Source organism: Camelus dromedarius, chromosome 31 (genome assembly GCF_036321535.1).
Source record: "Camelus dromedarius isolate mCamDro1 chromosome 31, mCamDro1.pat, whole genome shotgun sequence".
Taxonomy (NCBI): domain Eukaryota; kingdom Metazoa; phylum Chordata; class Mammalia; order Artiodactyla; family Camelidae; genus Camelus; species Camelus dromedarius.
This window is the reverse complement of record NC_087466.1, coordinates 24,207,667-24,222,657: the sequence shown is the minus strand read 5'-3', so window position 1 is coordinate 24,222,657 and position 14,991 is coordinate 24,207,667. Positions and strand designations below refer to the sequence as shown.

Below are 14,991 nucleotides of genomic sequence, written 5' to 3'. Positions count from 1 at the left end.
TCCGGGGGGGTGAGGACGGGAAGCCCTGCCTCGCCCGAGCTCAGGCAGCTGTGACGCAGCAGCACGTAACTCTCTGCCCGGCTGCTATTTATGTCCGAAGGCAATACGGACATTTTCAAAAGTGAGAGACCTCAGAGAGCAGCGCCCAGAACAACTGAGGGGGACCTGCTGCTGATGAACCCACTCACCTAGCGGTGGCCAAAGCCAGCGACCGGGGTTCCCCGGCGGGAGGGACCACGTGACCTCTGGGGCACAAAGATCTCGGGACAGAAAGTGCAGCCCACGAGTTTCATACCCAGACAAGCTTTCCTCTGCACAAGGGCTGAAGGTAGGTACTTTTCAAGTGTGGAAGAAGTCATGAAACAGAATCCTTGTAAAACCTGTTTATGAAATTCAAACGACCAAGAACTCCAACGGAGACGCTCTGGTGAAAAAATACGAATCCATGGAACTAAGACCAACCAACCAAGGACTCACACTTACAGAAGGTAAATATTACTTCTAACTCCACAACGTAAACATAGTGTTTCTCTCAAAAACCAACCGTTAGGGGAGGGGTGAAGGAAGGTACTTCATGAGCACTTAATTTCCTCTAGTTTCCTAGCTGATTAATAACAAATAAGATGACAAACACACAGCTTAAAAAAACAAACCCTACAATTCAACCTCTTCGATGTTCCCCTAACCTGCAGAACTGAACTCCTGAGGTACAGAAGAAACCTCTATCTGAAATTCAGGAATTACTTTGATTTTGATTGTAGGCTTTCCAGTTAAATTCAAGTAAAATTATAAAGCTTATTCCTACTTTAACACAAATATTTCTATTTATAATGAACTTAAACAAATTTTTTTTAACGGAGGGACTGGGGACTGAACCCAGGACCTCACGCGTGCTAGTAAGTACGCGCTCTGCCACCGAGCTGCTCCCCCGCCCCATACGTCAGTCTTTACTCCCTGTCTTTGCGTGAGCATCGTCTTTGCGTCCTGCAGCTACGAGCTGCTTTGGCTCCTTTATTTACTACATCATCTCAGTCTTTCCCACTGTGTCAGTGGCGTTTCCACCTAATGATAAAAATGGCCATTGCTAGAGGGCGGCGTCTTGGGTAATCCTTTTACTTTTTCCCTTCTACTTCTCCTGAATTACAATAAAGCCGTTTCTAATTAGTCTGCCAGGTAAATTAAAGCACTTCAAGGTCATGACTTTGCAGGAAAAAAAAAAAAAAACGCCAAAACCACACTTAAATAAATGGGCAGCAGCAAGAAAGTACCCACCATGGCCCCACGTGGTTCAACCTCACTTAAGCTATTTATAGAAACATTAAAAAACGGAGCTGGCATTTTATTTAAAAAGCAACCCTGCATGCTACAATGGTGGCTAGCATCTCAGCATGACTGCTTCCTGCATCATTAATTTTATTTATTATGCGCTTCCGCAAGGATTAATCGCTAAACGGCAGAAGACAAGTAAATGATAACAGAAAACAGCATGAAAGAGCCCACGGTCGGGCCAGTAAGTGAAAGAAACTGTTCTACACATTCACATTTAAGGAGTTTCTAACTGTAAAACAAAAAGAGGCGCTTTTTCCCCAGGTTGCTAAAATCTAGGGAGATCTCTGATGGGCAGAAAGTAAGCAACAGGGGATGCCCGAGCGCATTCTAGGTGATGACTAAACACCGAGTAACACAAGCAGACGGAAGAGCCTGGGGACTGCAGCCCCCTGCAGGACCCGCAGGCGGGCGCCCGGCCTCGGCTCCAGCCTCGGCAGAGTACCGGGGACTGAAAACAGGCCGGTCGTTAAAACCACAGACCTGCGTGGGGTTAACTCCGGCCGCGCTGCCGAGCGAGCAGCTCGCATCTCTGCCTTTTCTGGGGAGGCTCTAAGCAGTACAAGCAGGCAGGGAGCGATGGCTCCCCTGCCCTGCACCTTGTTCTCCTGGGTCCTCTTCGGAGCACACCGCCGGCACCAGCCTCTCACCCGACCCCTCTTCTGAACGGACCCCAACGGCCTCACCCCAAACCTACCCTTCCCCTTCTGCCCTCGCCCTCCCCGACGAGGGGCTCCCTCTCTGACCCCGGCAGCCCACTCTGCCTGAGCTCACAGGCGCGGACACTCACTCCCTCAGTCCCCCCCCCGAAGGACAGAGGGCATCTCAGTCCTTAGCGAGCAGTAAAAATCTTACTCACAAGGAACACTCCTGTAGCTCAGTCTTTACACCTATGTGTGGAGACTGAAGGAGAAGTTCTGGGTCAGTGCAATTCTGCGCATTCTGGCTTCCAGTCTGCACCGCTGGCTTGCCCACCTGCCGCCGTGCGCAAGTCTACGCTCCCACTGGCAAGGCGGGAGCACCTGTCCACCTTGTCCTTCTCTGCTTACGTGACAGCTGAAGATGGCACACCCCTGGAGGCGTGGTCTCTATTTCTTTCACATAATCCCTACAATTACTAAGAAATTCAAACATGTACGCATGAATAAATTTTCCACGGCCCAGAAATTTTATCTGAAGACTTAAATCCAAAGTGTTCTTGTGTGCCTGCAAGTGCAACTTTTCTTTCCTTTTTTTTTTTTTCTGAGGGTAATTAGGTTTATTTAGTTTTGAGGTGGTACTGGGGATTAAACCCAGGACCCCGTGCATGCTAAGCGCCCTGCTGCTGAGCTATGCCCTCCTCCCACTCCTGAACACCTTTCCACTGGACCAAAAAGTCCCATATTCTTCATACATTTTCTGCACACTGACGTAAGTGAAACACTGGATTTTATTTTCTCTGGAAGTAATGTTCTAAAGTAAGCAGATACAGTGCCATCTGAGTGCATAGCAAGGATAAACTTTTTAAAAAAATTGGCCATTTTTATCTTTGTAAATTATGCATAATAAAGTTCACTTTTCCACTGGACCATTAGCTTCTTTTTCCTATTTGACTGTACAAGCTGTTTGTATGTTAGTTTTTTTCTGCTTTCTCAACAATTTTATTTTTTCCATTAGCTAAATATGTCTGTTGGCTTAAAATAGATGATTCTTGATCTGCTAAAGTACCCTCACTTTCCGAGAACACTCACATCTGGAAGTGGTTCTGCTGCTGGATAGAAAGTGAGGCTCTAATGTGATCTGTTCTCCAAACAGCTTTTCCCATCACTGAGCTTCTCCTAAGACAGCCCTTCCTGGTTTAAATCCGTCTCCAGGGCCCCTCCAACCTTTCTCTCTGAGGAACTTCCGGGGCTGTGCTGGGGAAGGCGCCTGGAGGCACTAACACACCAGGCCGGGACGCAGCTCCTCAGAAGGCTGGGCCTTTCTGATTTTACCAGCAGTTTTTCCACTTAAACTTTCTCCAGTTAAACATACTGTAATTATGTATTTAATTAAAATTTGTGCAAACAGATGAAATCTGAATGAGAAAAGAGACTTACAGTTTCTGTGAAAACTGAATCCTTTGGAAAGATCGGATAAAATGCCAGTTGCTTAAAAAAAACCAAAAACAAAAACCTGCTGTGGAACCGGAGGAGGAAGAGCCCTGAGGTAACAGGCTGTGAGCCTGGGGTTCCGCTCACTCACAGCACCTGGCTGGGCTCAGTGAGGACACCCACCAAAGGCAGGGCCGTGGCCCCCATCAAACGGGCCGAGGGCACACCTGCACCTTCCAAGTTAAAAGATACTTCAGGCCTGTACGTAGCATTGTTTTAACCACACACTTGGTTTAAGCCACCAGTCATTAGGCTCTAAAGGACTTCTACTGTAACATCTCATTTCGTTATTTTATGGGCCACATCTCCCTTAACTGTGCTTCTTTTTCAAATTTTTCATATTCTTGCTTGTTGTTTTTTAAGATAACCATAGCATCTAACCACAAACGAGGACAATCACCATTGAGAGCCTGAGTCCAGGTGTTTGGGTTTATGTCTTCCAGGTGTTCTTCTGATCTGGACCCAAAGGCCCATGGCTCTTCCCGGGAACATCCAGGCCACCTCCCCACTATGGCCCCTGCAGGCTGGGCGGGCAGTTGTCATGGCAACCCAAGGAGCCATGCTCGAAGGGGGCTCTTACGGGAACATTTTTCCCCACTAGTCCCTGCCCTCTTCCCGGCCGGTCACAAAGGGTCTGTGTCCAGGCCTCCACTTCTAGGCCCCCCAGCGCTTCCCACCCAGGTGGAGTCTGGCTTTGTCCTCCCCATTTTAATGAAAATGCTCTCACTTCTGGGAGTGATGCGTTTACAGTGAACTCTGAAGGACACTTTCAGCCCCCTTCCCTAGCCTCTGGGCAGAGCTGACTGCTGCTGGGGACGGTCTCCGCAGAGAAACTGTGACGTCCCCGTCCCATGCCCGTGACCCCCCCTGGACCCAGAGGTGGGACACGGGTGCCTAAGAGCAGCATCAGCTTTACCATGTGTTCTGGTAGACCGCCTCATATTTTGACAAAATGTGAAGTCACTGCTGAGATCTGTGAGTTGAGATGTCTCCCCTAAACATTCTAGATTCCTTGCTTCTCTGGAAAACCTAGAACTTGGCCCCAGCCCTCTGGCACGGCTGGAATCCATGTCTAGTCAGCCACACGCTCTGTCAGTATTCGCTCCTTCATCCCTGCTGGGCTGGACAGGCAGACGGGGGGCTGGCCCTTCACGCGGGGTGTGTGTCCACACCAGGCATGACCCCCAAATGCCCTGTCCTGCTCAGGCTGTCACTCTTGCAAGTGTGGAGGGGAAGATGGCTGTCAAATGACTATTTTATTGAGGGAAGAGGTGGTTACTAACTGGTGCCCCCCTCACTGGAGCATCTCCGGCTGGGGTCAAGGGTCATGCCCGTGGACTGGCCAGCAGAGTCTGCACAGAGCAAGGATGGGTGGAGGCTGCTACAGCCAGCGTGGCCTGTGGGCCCCTGATGGGCCGCAGGAGGGAGTCAGCGGGCTCCGGGCACTGCAGCGAGCTCCCGGGAACCTGGCCACCCCTCTCATCTTCCGCCTGGCGTTGCTCAGCCCAGCCCAAGGTCAACAGCCAGACCGTGGGATCTCACAGTAGGACCACGAGTCACAGGCAGCCTCTCTCGCCACTGCCCTGTCCAGGCCTGCAGAGTCTGTGGATGCCCTGTGCCAGGAAGGACCCCAGCACTCGGCTGCACGTACACCAGCGGTGAGCGGTGCAAATGGCCGCTCAGCTCGGATTTTCTCCTCGTCTCAGGGTCAGGAGGCCGGGGAGGTGTACAGGCACTGCACTGAACTTGACGAGCGTCAATGACAGGTTTGTAAAGGAAACAAGGAAGCCAAGAGATGTCCCCTCAGTGATGTTCCTGGACCGACATGAGGTGGGGCAGATGCTCGGCTCACTCCCTCCGTGCTCTCAGTGACTCAGCGCCGCAGAGACTGTGGCCTCGAATGCCGAGCTCACCACCCACCGCCCAGAACCTAAGCACCAGGTGAAGGGGAGCCGTGCCAGATCTGCTCCTGGACTTGGGCACTCAGTGAAATTTGAACCAACTTGATTTAATAGTTAAGTAAATTACCTAAATTCTCCAAGAGGTTTTTTTTTTAGGACACGTGCATCAAGTTCACTCAAGTAACTGACTTTTGAAGTCTAAAAATGTGAACTGAGCGCGTCAAAGCACGAGAGACGGGGGTGTGAAGGGCGCAGGTGTCGCCCTTCACAAAGGCCTGGTCTCCAAACAACAAGCAGCGACCCTGAGGGAGAATCAAACTCAGGCCGAGTCTCCAGCCGCTGCTGGGAGTGAACGGCCCTGGACGGGCTCACGGCGTCACAGTGCCCACGACGCAGGCCGAGCACAAGAGCCCCACAGCTTTGCCAAGGGCTATTCTCTCTTTCTACATCTCGCCTCTGAATAAGATAATTTTTAAAAGACCTGATAATGGTGAGGCGGAGGTTAAATACTTCCAAATGATTTCCTGAATAGAACTTCAAGATTTGCCTTCTATGAATAACCTTAAGTAATTAAAAAGAAGATGGCAACCAGCGAGAGTGCCCAGGAGCTGCGACCAGGCCCGAGCGCGCGCCACGTGCTGTCTCAGGCTGCGTCTTTCTCGGGAAGACCACTGTGGCTGACAGCACACGTCCACCACCGTCCACGCTCTCCGCTCTTCTTAACAGAGCTCTGATTCTGTTTAGGGCAGCAATGTGTCCCACCGAACTGGAAGCCCATTTCCCGGCCTCTCACGTGACACCGTCAGGCCCACGAGGTTAAAGAAGGTCGCCAGGCACGGCTTCAGGGAGGTCTCTGAGGAGGGGCAGAGTCGCTAGCACCTCCTGTCTGCCCCTGCCCCTCCTCTTCAGCCTTCCGCCCGGAGTGTAGGGCTGATGCTGGTGACAGCAGCCGTCTTGCCAACACAGGTGGCCGAGGGCTGAAGCTACGCGCTCAAGCCTAAGGACGGCTGAGCAGGGGGTTCCTCATGGCACCCCTACCAGGCCTGCCTCCACGCCGCCCCAACACCCTGCTGGGTAAGCCTTGCTGCTGCTGCGGGCCGGGAGGCGCACAGCGAGGTACTCACAGTCAGAGGCGTACTCCACCCGGGAGGGCTGCCCCGCCGCGCCGTCTGCCGTGGGCGGGGTGGGGGCGGGGCTGTCGGCCTGCGCTTTGCGGACCAGCGCCGCCAGGGGGTGATCCGGGTCCACCACCTTCAAAGGCTGCAGACAGAGAGGACGCGAGGTCACACCGCTTCCTGTATCTACGTCACGCAGAACCCTCCTGTGGCAGGAAGGCTCAGCTCAACTTCAGAGCAGCATCTGTGCTTCAGGAACACCTCAGCACGTGCGTGCGCACCATTGCCACACACACGTGCACGCACGGAGGGCCTGACTGCTGTGTCTGAGAGCTCTGGCCGGTCGGGAGTTCCAGAGGAACTGAATAAATGAACTGCTTCCACCTTCCTGACAACACTAAGGAAAGGAAGGAGTGATGGTCAGGACTGGACGGCTTCTGATGCAAGTGCGAGCCGCCAGACTTGCTCAAAACTTGAAACTTTGTCCATCCTTAAAGCAACTTCTGATTCTGAATCACCAAGTCCAGTGAATCTACAATCCTCCCCTCAAGGGATGAGCCACCCTGTGAGATGCGAAATGGTGTGCTTGGGTCTCACGGACCCCTGCTTTTCCATTGCAGATGGCAGACTGAGCAGCACGGACTAACTGCGTGACAACGCCGAGTGACTCTTATAATAAGGATGAGGGAAGGTCAGAAAAAAAATTTATATCTTTAGGTAACAGATTATGGTGCCTGTGACGGTAACAGACAATTTCAAGCAGCACGTACTCTGGACAGCTATAAAATCTAATCCTGTTATGATGAAATCTGCATGAAAAAACAGTTTCCAAGTCTTAACCAACATTCTACTTACTCTAAATATCCCAGAGTAAAAACTACAATAAAATGAAGACAATTCCCCTGTGGTTTTACAAAATGGGACACAAAAAAATACAGGAAGCAGATCTCTGCCACGACGGCAAAACCAAAAGGCAAAATGTACCTCAATGATACCAAAATACAATACAGCTGTTGGACAAAAGAAACGCCTGCTTAGTAATTTCCAAGGTGAAGCCAGCAGCTTTGCTACGGCGACACACGGCCCACAAGGCGATAAGAACCTTCATCAGCTCCTCCAGGCGGCTGCACTTCTTGGAAGCGAAGAGGGACGGGTGCAGGTAACTCCCGTCCTCCTCCTCCTCGTCCTCCTCGTGGTCGGAGCCGGCCCCCGCCTCTGAAAGCAAAAGTAGGGTACGAGATCTCAAGGCACCAATACGTCATGCAAGAACTCAGGCGCAGACAAAGGCAGGGCTACGTGCAGTCACTCCTTGGTCACCTGCCCAAAAACACCCTCGGAAATTATTCTCTGCCCTGTCGCCACCCAGGCTGTTCAGCAGAAGGCCACGCAGGTGTGGAAGGAGCAAGACCTCGCCCGGCTGGCACCTTCCCTCTGGCATTTACTAGTCCAGGGCCTCTCTGTCTTTAAATTTGTTAGATAAAAGGCAAAAACCTCACTGCTTTATGAAGGCAAAATAACAGCAAGGACTATTTTTTAAAACTCCAGCGAACAGACACGGAGAAGACGAGATGTGCGGTGAGACGCACACCACTGGCTGTGAAAACCATGTCTCGGTGGAGAGCGCGCTCTCACGGCAGGTTCACACGGACTGCTGTCTCTGAACTCAATGCGAAACCCTTTGCAGTAAGAATTCTAAATTTAGACTCTTATGAAAATAGCTTAAGGAGAGATGAGTAAAAACAAGGCAGAGGAAGGGTAACCATTTCGCTTTCAGGGGCCTGTGGACTGGAGCTCAGGCCCTCGCAGAGTGTGTGTTAGAACGATCTGGTAGCACAAGGCTCGCTGCCTTCTCTGCACCATGTCTGTCGAGCAGCCCCAACGAGAGGGCACCCTCCCAGCCTGGACGGCTGTGCTCTGACAGCATCAGTGTTTACGTCTACTTCAACCATCTATAAGAGCACGAATTGAGAACCTGATATATTTTCAAGGCTTATCAAGATGGGCGTCACGCGTACAGCGCCCGCAGGCTTGACCACCGCGCCTTAGGGGCAGGGTTTCACAGACACCTCTCAGCCAGGCATCTGTGAGTAAGCTCGACCCTCTCCAACCCTCCCAGGGCGACCCTGCCCCCAGCCCAGCCCAGGACAGAAACAGGGTCACATACTCTTTTTCTCTTCGTTCCTGTTTTCTGCCAGTACCGTATACCGTCCTTCCTTCATAGCTTTCTGGATGAATTTGTAGTAGGGGTTGAGGTAGTGGTCAAAGCGCAGGAAGTCAAACTGGGAGTTCCGGGCCTGCTTGGCCTTCAGCATGATCTCAAACTGCGCGCCCTGCCTGCACACGAAGCTGGCCGTGCGCTCGATGATGGCGTGCATCTTGGCCGTCGGGGGCTGCGAGAGAGCACACACCCACGTCACCCGCGGCCGCGTGGCTCAACAGACATAGCCCTGTCTCACTGTCGACCGTACGAGGTCACTTCTGGGGGAGGGCACAGCTCAAGCAGCAGAGCAACGATTAGCATGCGGGAGGTCCTGGGTTCAACTCCCACTACTTCCTCAAAGAATAAATACTAAATAAACCTAATTACCTCCCCCCATCAAAAAATAAGTGAAAAAAAAAAAAAAGAAGAAGAAGTGATTTCCTTTGGAAGCGCCTGGTCACTTTCTGAACACGCAGCATTCTGTGGGGAGACGAGGCACCCACCTCGGTGCTACTCCAGCTTCGCACCGAACTGCCCGGAGGCAGGCTTCCTGCACTACTCAGCGGGTTTCCACACCAGGGGCCAGGGGCTCGGGAAGCCCCTGGGAAAGGGGCATGCGAGTTTACACACACACGAACATTTTTCTAGGGAGAGGCACACGTTCCTACAAGTTTCTCAAGGACCTAAGAACCCCTTCTCTTCCCTTTTTCGCAGCTGGTACTCCTCTTTATCGCTTGGAAAACACCCATCTGTACAGCGAGAGAAAGCACGCGCTCAGGCCAAGCCTCTCCTGCACCCACCCTCCTCACCAGCTCCTCCTTCCTGCTCCCTGTAAGGCGGGGCTCCGGCCCCCGATCAGCCACACTCCCACTTAAAGTACGGAGTTCCAAACCAATGCTGAGTCACGCCCACCGCGTCTCGAGCCAGCAATTCCTATCCACACATGGAGCCCTCAGCCCAAGAGCTGGAAGCCATACATCTAAAATTCTTCTAGTATCAATGAAGAGATTGATGCTAGGAAATTGCACGCAAATAAAGTGGGAAATTATTCTCACTAAAAATGGGCAGTTAATTAAAAACGTTTATACTGTAATTTCAAGGTTGAATCCTTCATCAAATATAAATGCCTTAATTCTCAAATTTAATTCTTGAACTAATAACGCTCTCCACACTCACACAGGATAAACATCCACAAGTAAAGGTGTTTACTGACCCCCACAGAAGCTAGAGTCCACGTCAAAGGCGTGGAAGCGCGGACCCTGATGCGCATTTCCACGGGCTCTGGTTCAACAGGGAGACTGGCTTTTGAATCAGTGCAGCCCATGCACACGACGATTACGAACGATCACTTCACAGCGATTGTCCTTAAAGGAAACACAATCCCTTGCCCTCCGAGTGGAGGTGTCCTCTGTTGACCACATCAACCTAACGGTCTAAAGTTTCTTAAAAGTAGGCCTACTTAGGAAATAGCATTATGGCTACAGTGGTCAAAAGGCAGTGTACAGGTGACTTCCAGACTAGACAGTGACGGCGGAGAGCAAAGCTCCTTGTGAACATCCTTCAGGCCTGCCACCAGGGGCTGGTGCAGGGTCAACACCCGGAGCGGAGAAAGTCCTCCTCCACCGTCAGCGTCACGTTAGTTTCAGGGGAAAACCTCTTCTCGTGAAGAATGTCATGATTATTCCTACCGCAGAGTAGGGTTTAGGAGATAACCAGCACACAGATACGTGTGTGTCACGAAGACTGACGGACACAGGGGAGAGCTGCTTTTAAGAAGCGACTGGGCCCAAGAGGGCAGCTAACACCTCCCAGCTCCTCCCAAGCTCCACTCACGTGGCCCCGAGAACTCCGCAGCGGGCCCCGGGGAGCGGGGGGACGGCGCGCGAGGTCAGAGAACCCGCACCAGGGGAGACTCCCAACGAGCCTCGGGAAGCGCGGGAGCGCAGACGCCTGGAGCAGGACGGGGGGCAGGTGGGGCGGGTGAGGGGGGCCCCCGAGGGCAGCGGGCTGCCCTCTCCTCCTCCACGGCCAGGGAGAGAAGTTAGACACCGCCTTCACTCAGAGTCCCAGACAGACACCAGATCGAGCCACAAGTCAGCTGTACAAACGAAACTGTGGAAGTAATACCAGGAAATACAGGAAAATGTCTAAAATTTTAGGGTGGAAAGGGCTTCCAAAACAAGATTCAAAACCCTGAAGCTGTAAAGGAATACAGCGACACATACAACTTCGTAAACCCATTTAGGTTCCGCACAGACAGACAGTTAACAAAGTGCCCGGAGGGCAGAGGCGCACGACACGTCCTGCGCCAGGGGAACACTCGTCGTCCGTCACAGACCCTGGGGGAAGGCGAGCGCTCTCGCTCCGCAGGAACACAGGGTCACTCACGTTTCTTTTCTTCCCACCACTCCTGTGGCAAGAGCAGCCGAATTTACGACAAGAATCAGGCTCTAATCACAACAGTATCCAATAGAGCCTCACTTCAGTGGAAAGCCCAGCGCCGCGCCCGGCGCGTGGTCCACGCACGGTTACCACCTGATGTTGTCACCAACCCAGCAGACGGAAGCGCGGCGCCTGCCGCGACCGTGCACTGCCCCTTCCCCCTTTTCCTTTTGTCCATAAGATACGCTCAGACAAGCACAGCTCCCCTGGAAGTGCATTCAGACAGAGGCCTGCTGGGCAGCAGTGAAACGCGCGGTCTTAGGGAACACGTGGGTCCCTGTGACCTCGTGCACCTGCCGCCGTTATTTGCGGGACATCGTTTGGGCTCAGAGCTCGACCTGTGCCGTCTGTTGCCTCTCAGGGGCACGAGAGAACAGGCCAAGTGGCCCGCTGTCCACCTTCCCCGCAGAGCAGCACCGCACAGCACAGGCAGAGACTGGCCGGGGCTGCAGAGCACTCGGGAGTGACGAAAGTGACCTCCAGGTCCCCGGGAAAGGGGTGGGTGACTGAACACACGTCAGGACAAATGACGCTGGGCTGCGCATTCCGGGCAAAACAGGTCCTACATCCCAAGAAACATAAGAATCGCACACAGAGTCACCACGGAAAACTGAAGTAAGGCCGTGAGGTGCCCTAGGGGCTGGAGTCTCGAGGCCTGGCGGGGCCTGGACCCGGGCGGGCAGCGTCTGCGGTGACCAGTCTTGGGCAGGCACCAGCACGGGCTCCCAGGGCCCCGCGATCCCCGACTGCTCCTTGCCCCTCACACAAAATCGCAGAGGGCCCGCAGTGGGTAGGTTCTAAGCCTAAAGCCTGGTTTAAAAACCGAGACTCCTCTGAAGCACCTGCTGTCTTAACTAAGAGGGCCCCCCACCCACCACGGCCGCAGCCAGAGCAAGCCACGCACCCAGGCAGCAGGCGTCCGCCGAAACGCGAGCTGGCAGCCTTGGCGCTGTCCCCAAGGGGAGCGCGTGATGCAGACCCCTCTGCCTTCCGACATTTTCCCCACGAGCCTGGGCATGACAGTGTACGGTTTACACAGTGAATCACTGTCCCAAACCACAGTAACTATGAAGAATGAAACACTGACACCACCATAAAGGAAAAGCAAGCTGTCCCTCCGCCAGCGACCCGATAAGCACAGAAACACGAATTCCACATAATCAAGACGACTTCCTCCTTTTTGTAGTAACACCAGAAAGAGCTCTACATTGAGAGAGCAAATCACTATACCACACGGCTTACTTTGCTCCCCAACGGGCAGTAAATATTCTTAGTTTTGGGAGAACATTAAATAGCTCAGTGATGTTCTTCGGGACCATACAGCCATTAAACATTTTAATAGAAATTAAACAAGGCAATGAAACCTATTATACCTCCATATTCATATTTGCATAAAAGGTCAAAAATGATCTTTCATATCAAACAAATTCCACATAGTCAACCTCAAACAGAAGCTTTTAGCATTGAATATGGGTTGGGGGGCAACCCATTTTTAACGGGTTTTTCATGGTGAACAGCGTATTTCAGAACAAATAGGACCATGACATGTAACAATCCATAGAAATGTATTAATGCTGGGGTCAGGGGGCGGTGCGGCTCAGTGGTAGAGTGCATGCTTAGTTAACACGCATGAGGTCCTGGGGATTGAACCCATTAAACACATACAGACATACACGCACCTAACTACCTCCCCTAACCAAATAAAAAAAACAAACGAAAAAATTAATACCAGCCTCAGGATGCCAAATCTTCAGATAACATTTTCAGTTTTAACTACAGCAAATTGATCCACGGTAGAAACAAGGAATCAAACATAAGTCACAATTTCACTTTGCAAAATTCAGACATTTTTACCCATATTTGCGAGAGAGAGAGAGAGAGAGCACGTGAGAGAGAGAGAGAGAGAGAGAGAGAGAGAGAGAGAGAGAGAGCGAGCGAGCGAGCGCGCGCATGCGCGCGAGAGCGAGAGGGAGGCCTGGTAACAGAGGAATTGGGGGTGGGGTGGGGGCGGGCATTAGAGGGCTGGGCTGGCATCCCCCATCGCCTGTACACACATGAAGCTCATGCCACCGAGCTGAGGCAGGGAGGAGCGCCATGTGGAGCACGGAGGAGGCTTTCTGGGCAGATTCCAGCATCCACCACATCTCTAGTGACCCCAGCAGGACACAGACAGGAATCTAGAACACCCCTGCCCACGGGGCCTGCAATCCAGTCAGGAAAACGCCAGAGGAAAAGGCTTATGCTGAGCACAAATCCCCCTCTCAAGTACGTACATTAACAAATAAAAATCCCACGAAGCGTGGTGACTTGTGACGGCATGACAGTTAAGACCACGGGCTAGAGGTCCTGTGTGCTGTCAGTGACCCAAATCTTCCCTTTCCTTCATTTGTGAAGGGGAGATAGTAACCATAAGCTCCCTCGCAGGGTTATGAGCATTAAACCAGAGGGCACGCAGAAAGCCCTCAGAGAGGCCCTGCGACGCAACCCCAAGCCGCTGTGATCAAAGAGTGGGGTGAGATCATGTGCTAGAGTCCCGGCTCTGCCAGGAGCTCAGGCCACCAGCAAGGCCGCCGCCGGGAGACACCAAGGGGCCTACTCACCGCGGGGAGGACAACTGGGTGGAGGAGCGCCAGGAAGGCGTTACAGCAAAGATACACATCTTACCTGCCCACAGAAACCACCCTAGGAAAAGCCAGAGCCAAGCAACTTTGCCGAGAGCCACGATGCCTTGGGCAGGGCGTTCTGGCGTCTAACCGTGGCCAACGGCCACACCGCTAACTTCGACTCGGATTTTCCACGCTGGGAGCACCTGGGGAGTCAACCTGGGAGCTCTGAGAGCGAGCGCTCCCCCACCCCCGATGCTCTGGTCCAGGGACCCTGCCCTGACTCCCCCTTCCTCTCTAGAGGAAAGTAGGTGGCATGTGATTTTCCTCTCCATTAACTCACAAATACCTTTAAAGCATCACTCACCTACACTACCAAGAGCCGCCACCGTGACGGTCTCACACTAGACTTGGGAGCACACAGTGACAGGGCTGCCAGCATCGGGAGCCGAAGGACACCTACCAGCTCCACGTCCGGCGGCACGTTCAACCCGAAGGGTGCGACGAAAGGCTCCTCGTTTTCCTCTACATTTTCAGCCTCATTTTTTTCTGTATGAAAAGAAAACACAAAAAACTTCAGAGCAACGACCTGGAAAGAAGGCACCCGGCAACAGCAGGCGACTAGGAGGGGAGGCGGCAGCCGGCTCCTGACGGTTCTCCCGGGCCCACTGCTCCAGGAACGCGCCCTGTTTTCTGTTCTTCCCACCACGTGGGGGTAAAACCCCCACGCCGAACCCCAGAGAGGAGGGGAGCTGCAGCGGGACGTGGTGCCCCCCGCTCTCCGTCTCAGCCTCTCCCTTGTACAAACGTGGTGGCAGCATGGACCTGGGGCCGGAGGCTGAGACAACTCGCGTGTGGGCCTCCACCCCAACGCTCGGCGCTGAGCAGGCGCCCGACAGCGTCCAGTTCTCCTCCCCCCAACCCCTGGCCTGCTGGGCACTCCTCCCGACTGTCTCTGTGGACCCCACCGAGTGGCAGGCACAGTGCAAGGTGCTCAATTCCAAGACGACCACTTTTCATCGCTGAACTGCAAAGCCCTTGCACCCAACTGCCAAGACTTCTCTACTCAAGCAGACCACCTCTCTCACAAATAGTCAAGTGCACTTTTTTCCATTTCCATTTATTCTTTAGTGGCTCATTCAGTAAACATTTGTCTGCTGCACGTCACACAAAGTACTAAACGTTGTAACTCTGAACTCCAAGGTGCCCCCTGCACACTGTCAGATGATCAATCTCAAAGGACACAGAGAAACACACAAAAAACATGGTAGA

The 14,991-nt window shown here is 52.8% G+C and overlaps 1 protein-coding gene across 3 annotated transcripts in view; it reads right to left on the bottom strand.

Moving 5' to 3' along the window:
* Positions 1-14,991, bottom strand: part of SFSWAP (splicing factor SWAP) — a 66,408-nt gene that overhangs the window by 44,367 nt on the left and 7,050 nt on the right. For all 3 annotated transcript variants that reach the window (XM_031442459.2, XM_064481330.1, XM_064481331.1), the window contains exons 4-7: positions 14,183-14,268; positions 8,639-8,864; positions 7,577-7,689; positions 6,484-6,619 (exon numbers count right to left, since the gene is read on the bottom strand). In XM_031442459.2, coding sequence (XP_031298319.2) covers positions 6,484-6,619; positions 7,577-7,689; positions 8,639-8,864; positions 14,183-14,268 — 561 coding nt within the window. The remainder of the gene's footprint in view (positions 1-6,483; positions 6,620-7,576; positions 7,690-8,638; positions 8,865-14,182; positions 14,269-14,991) is intronic.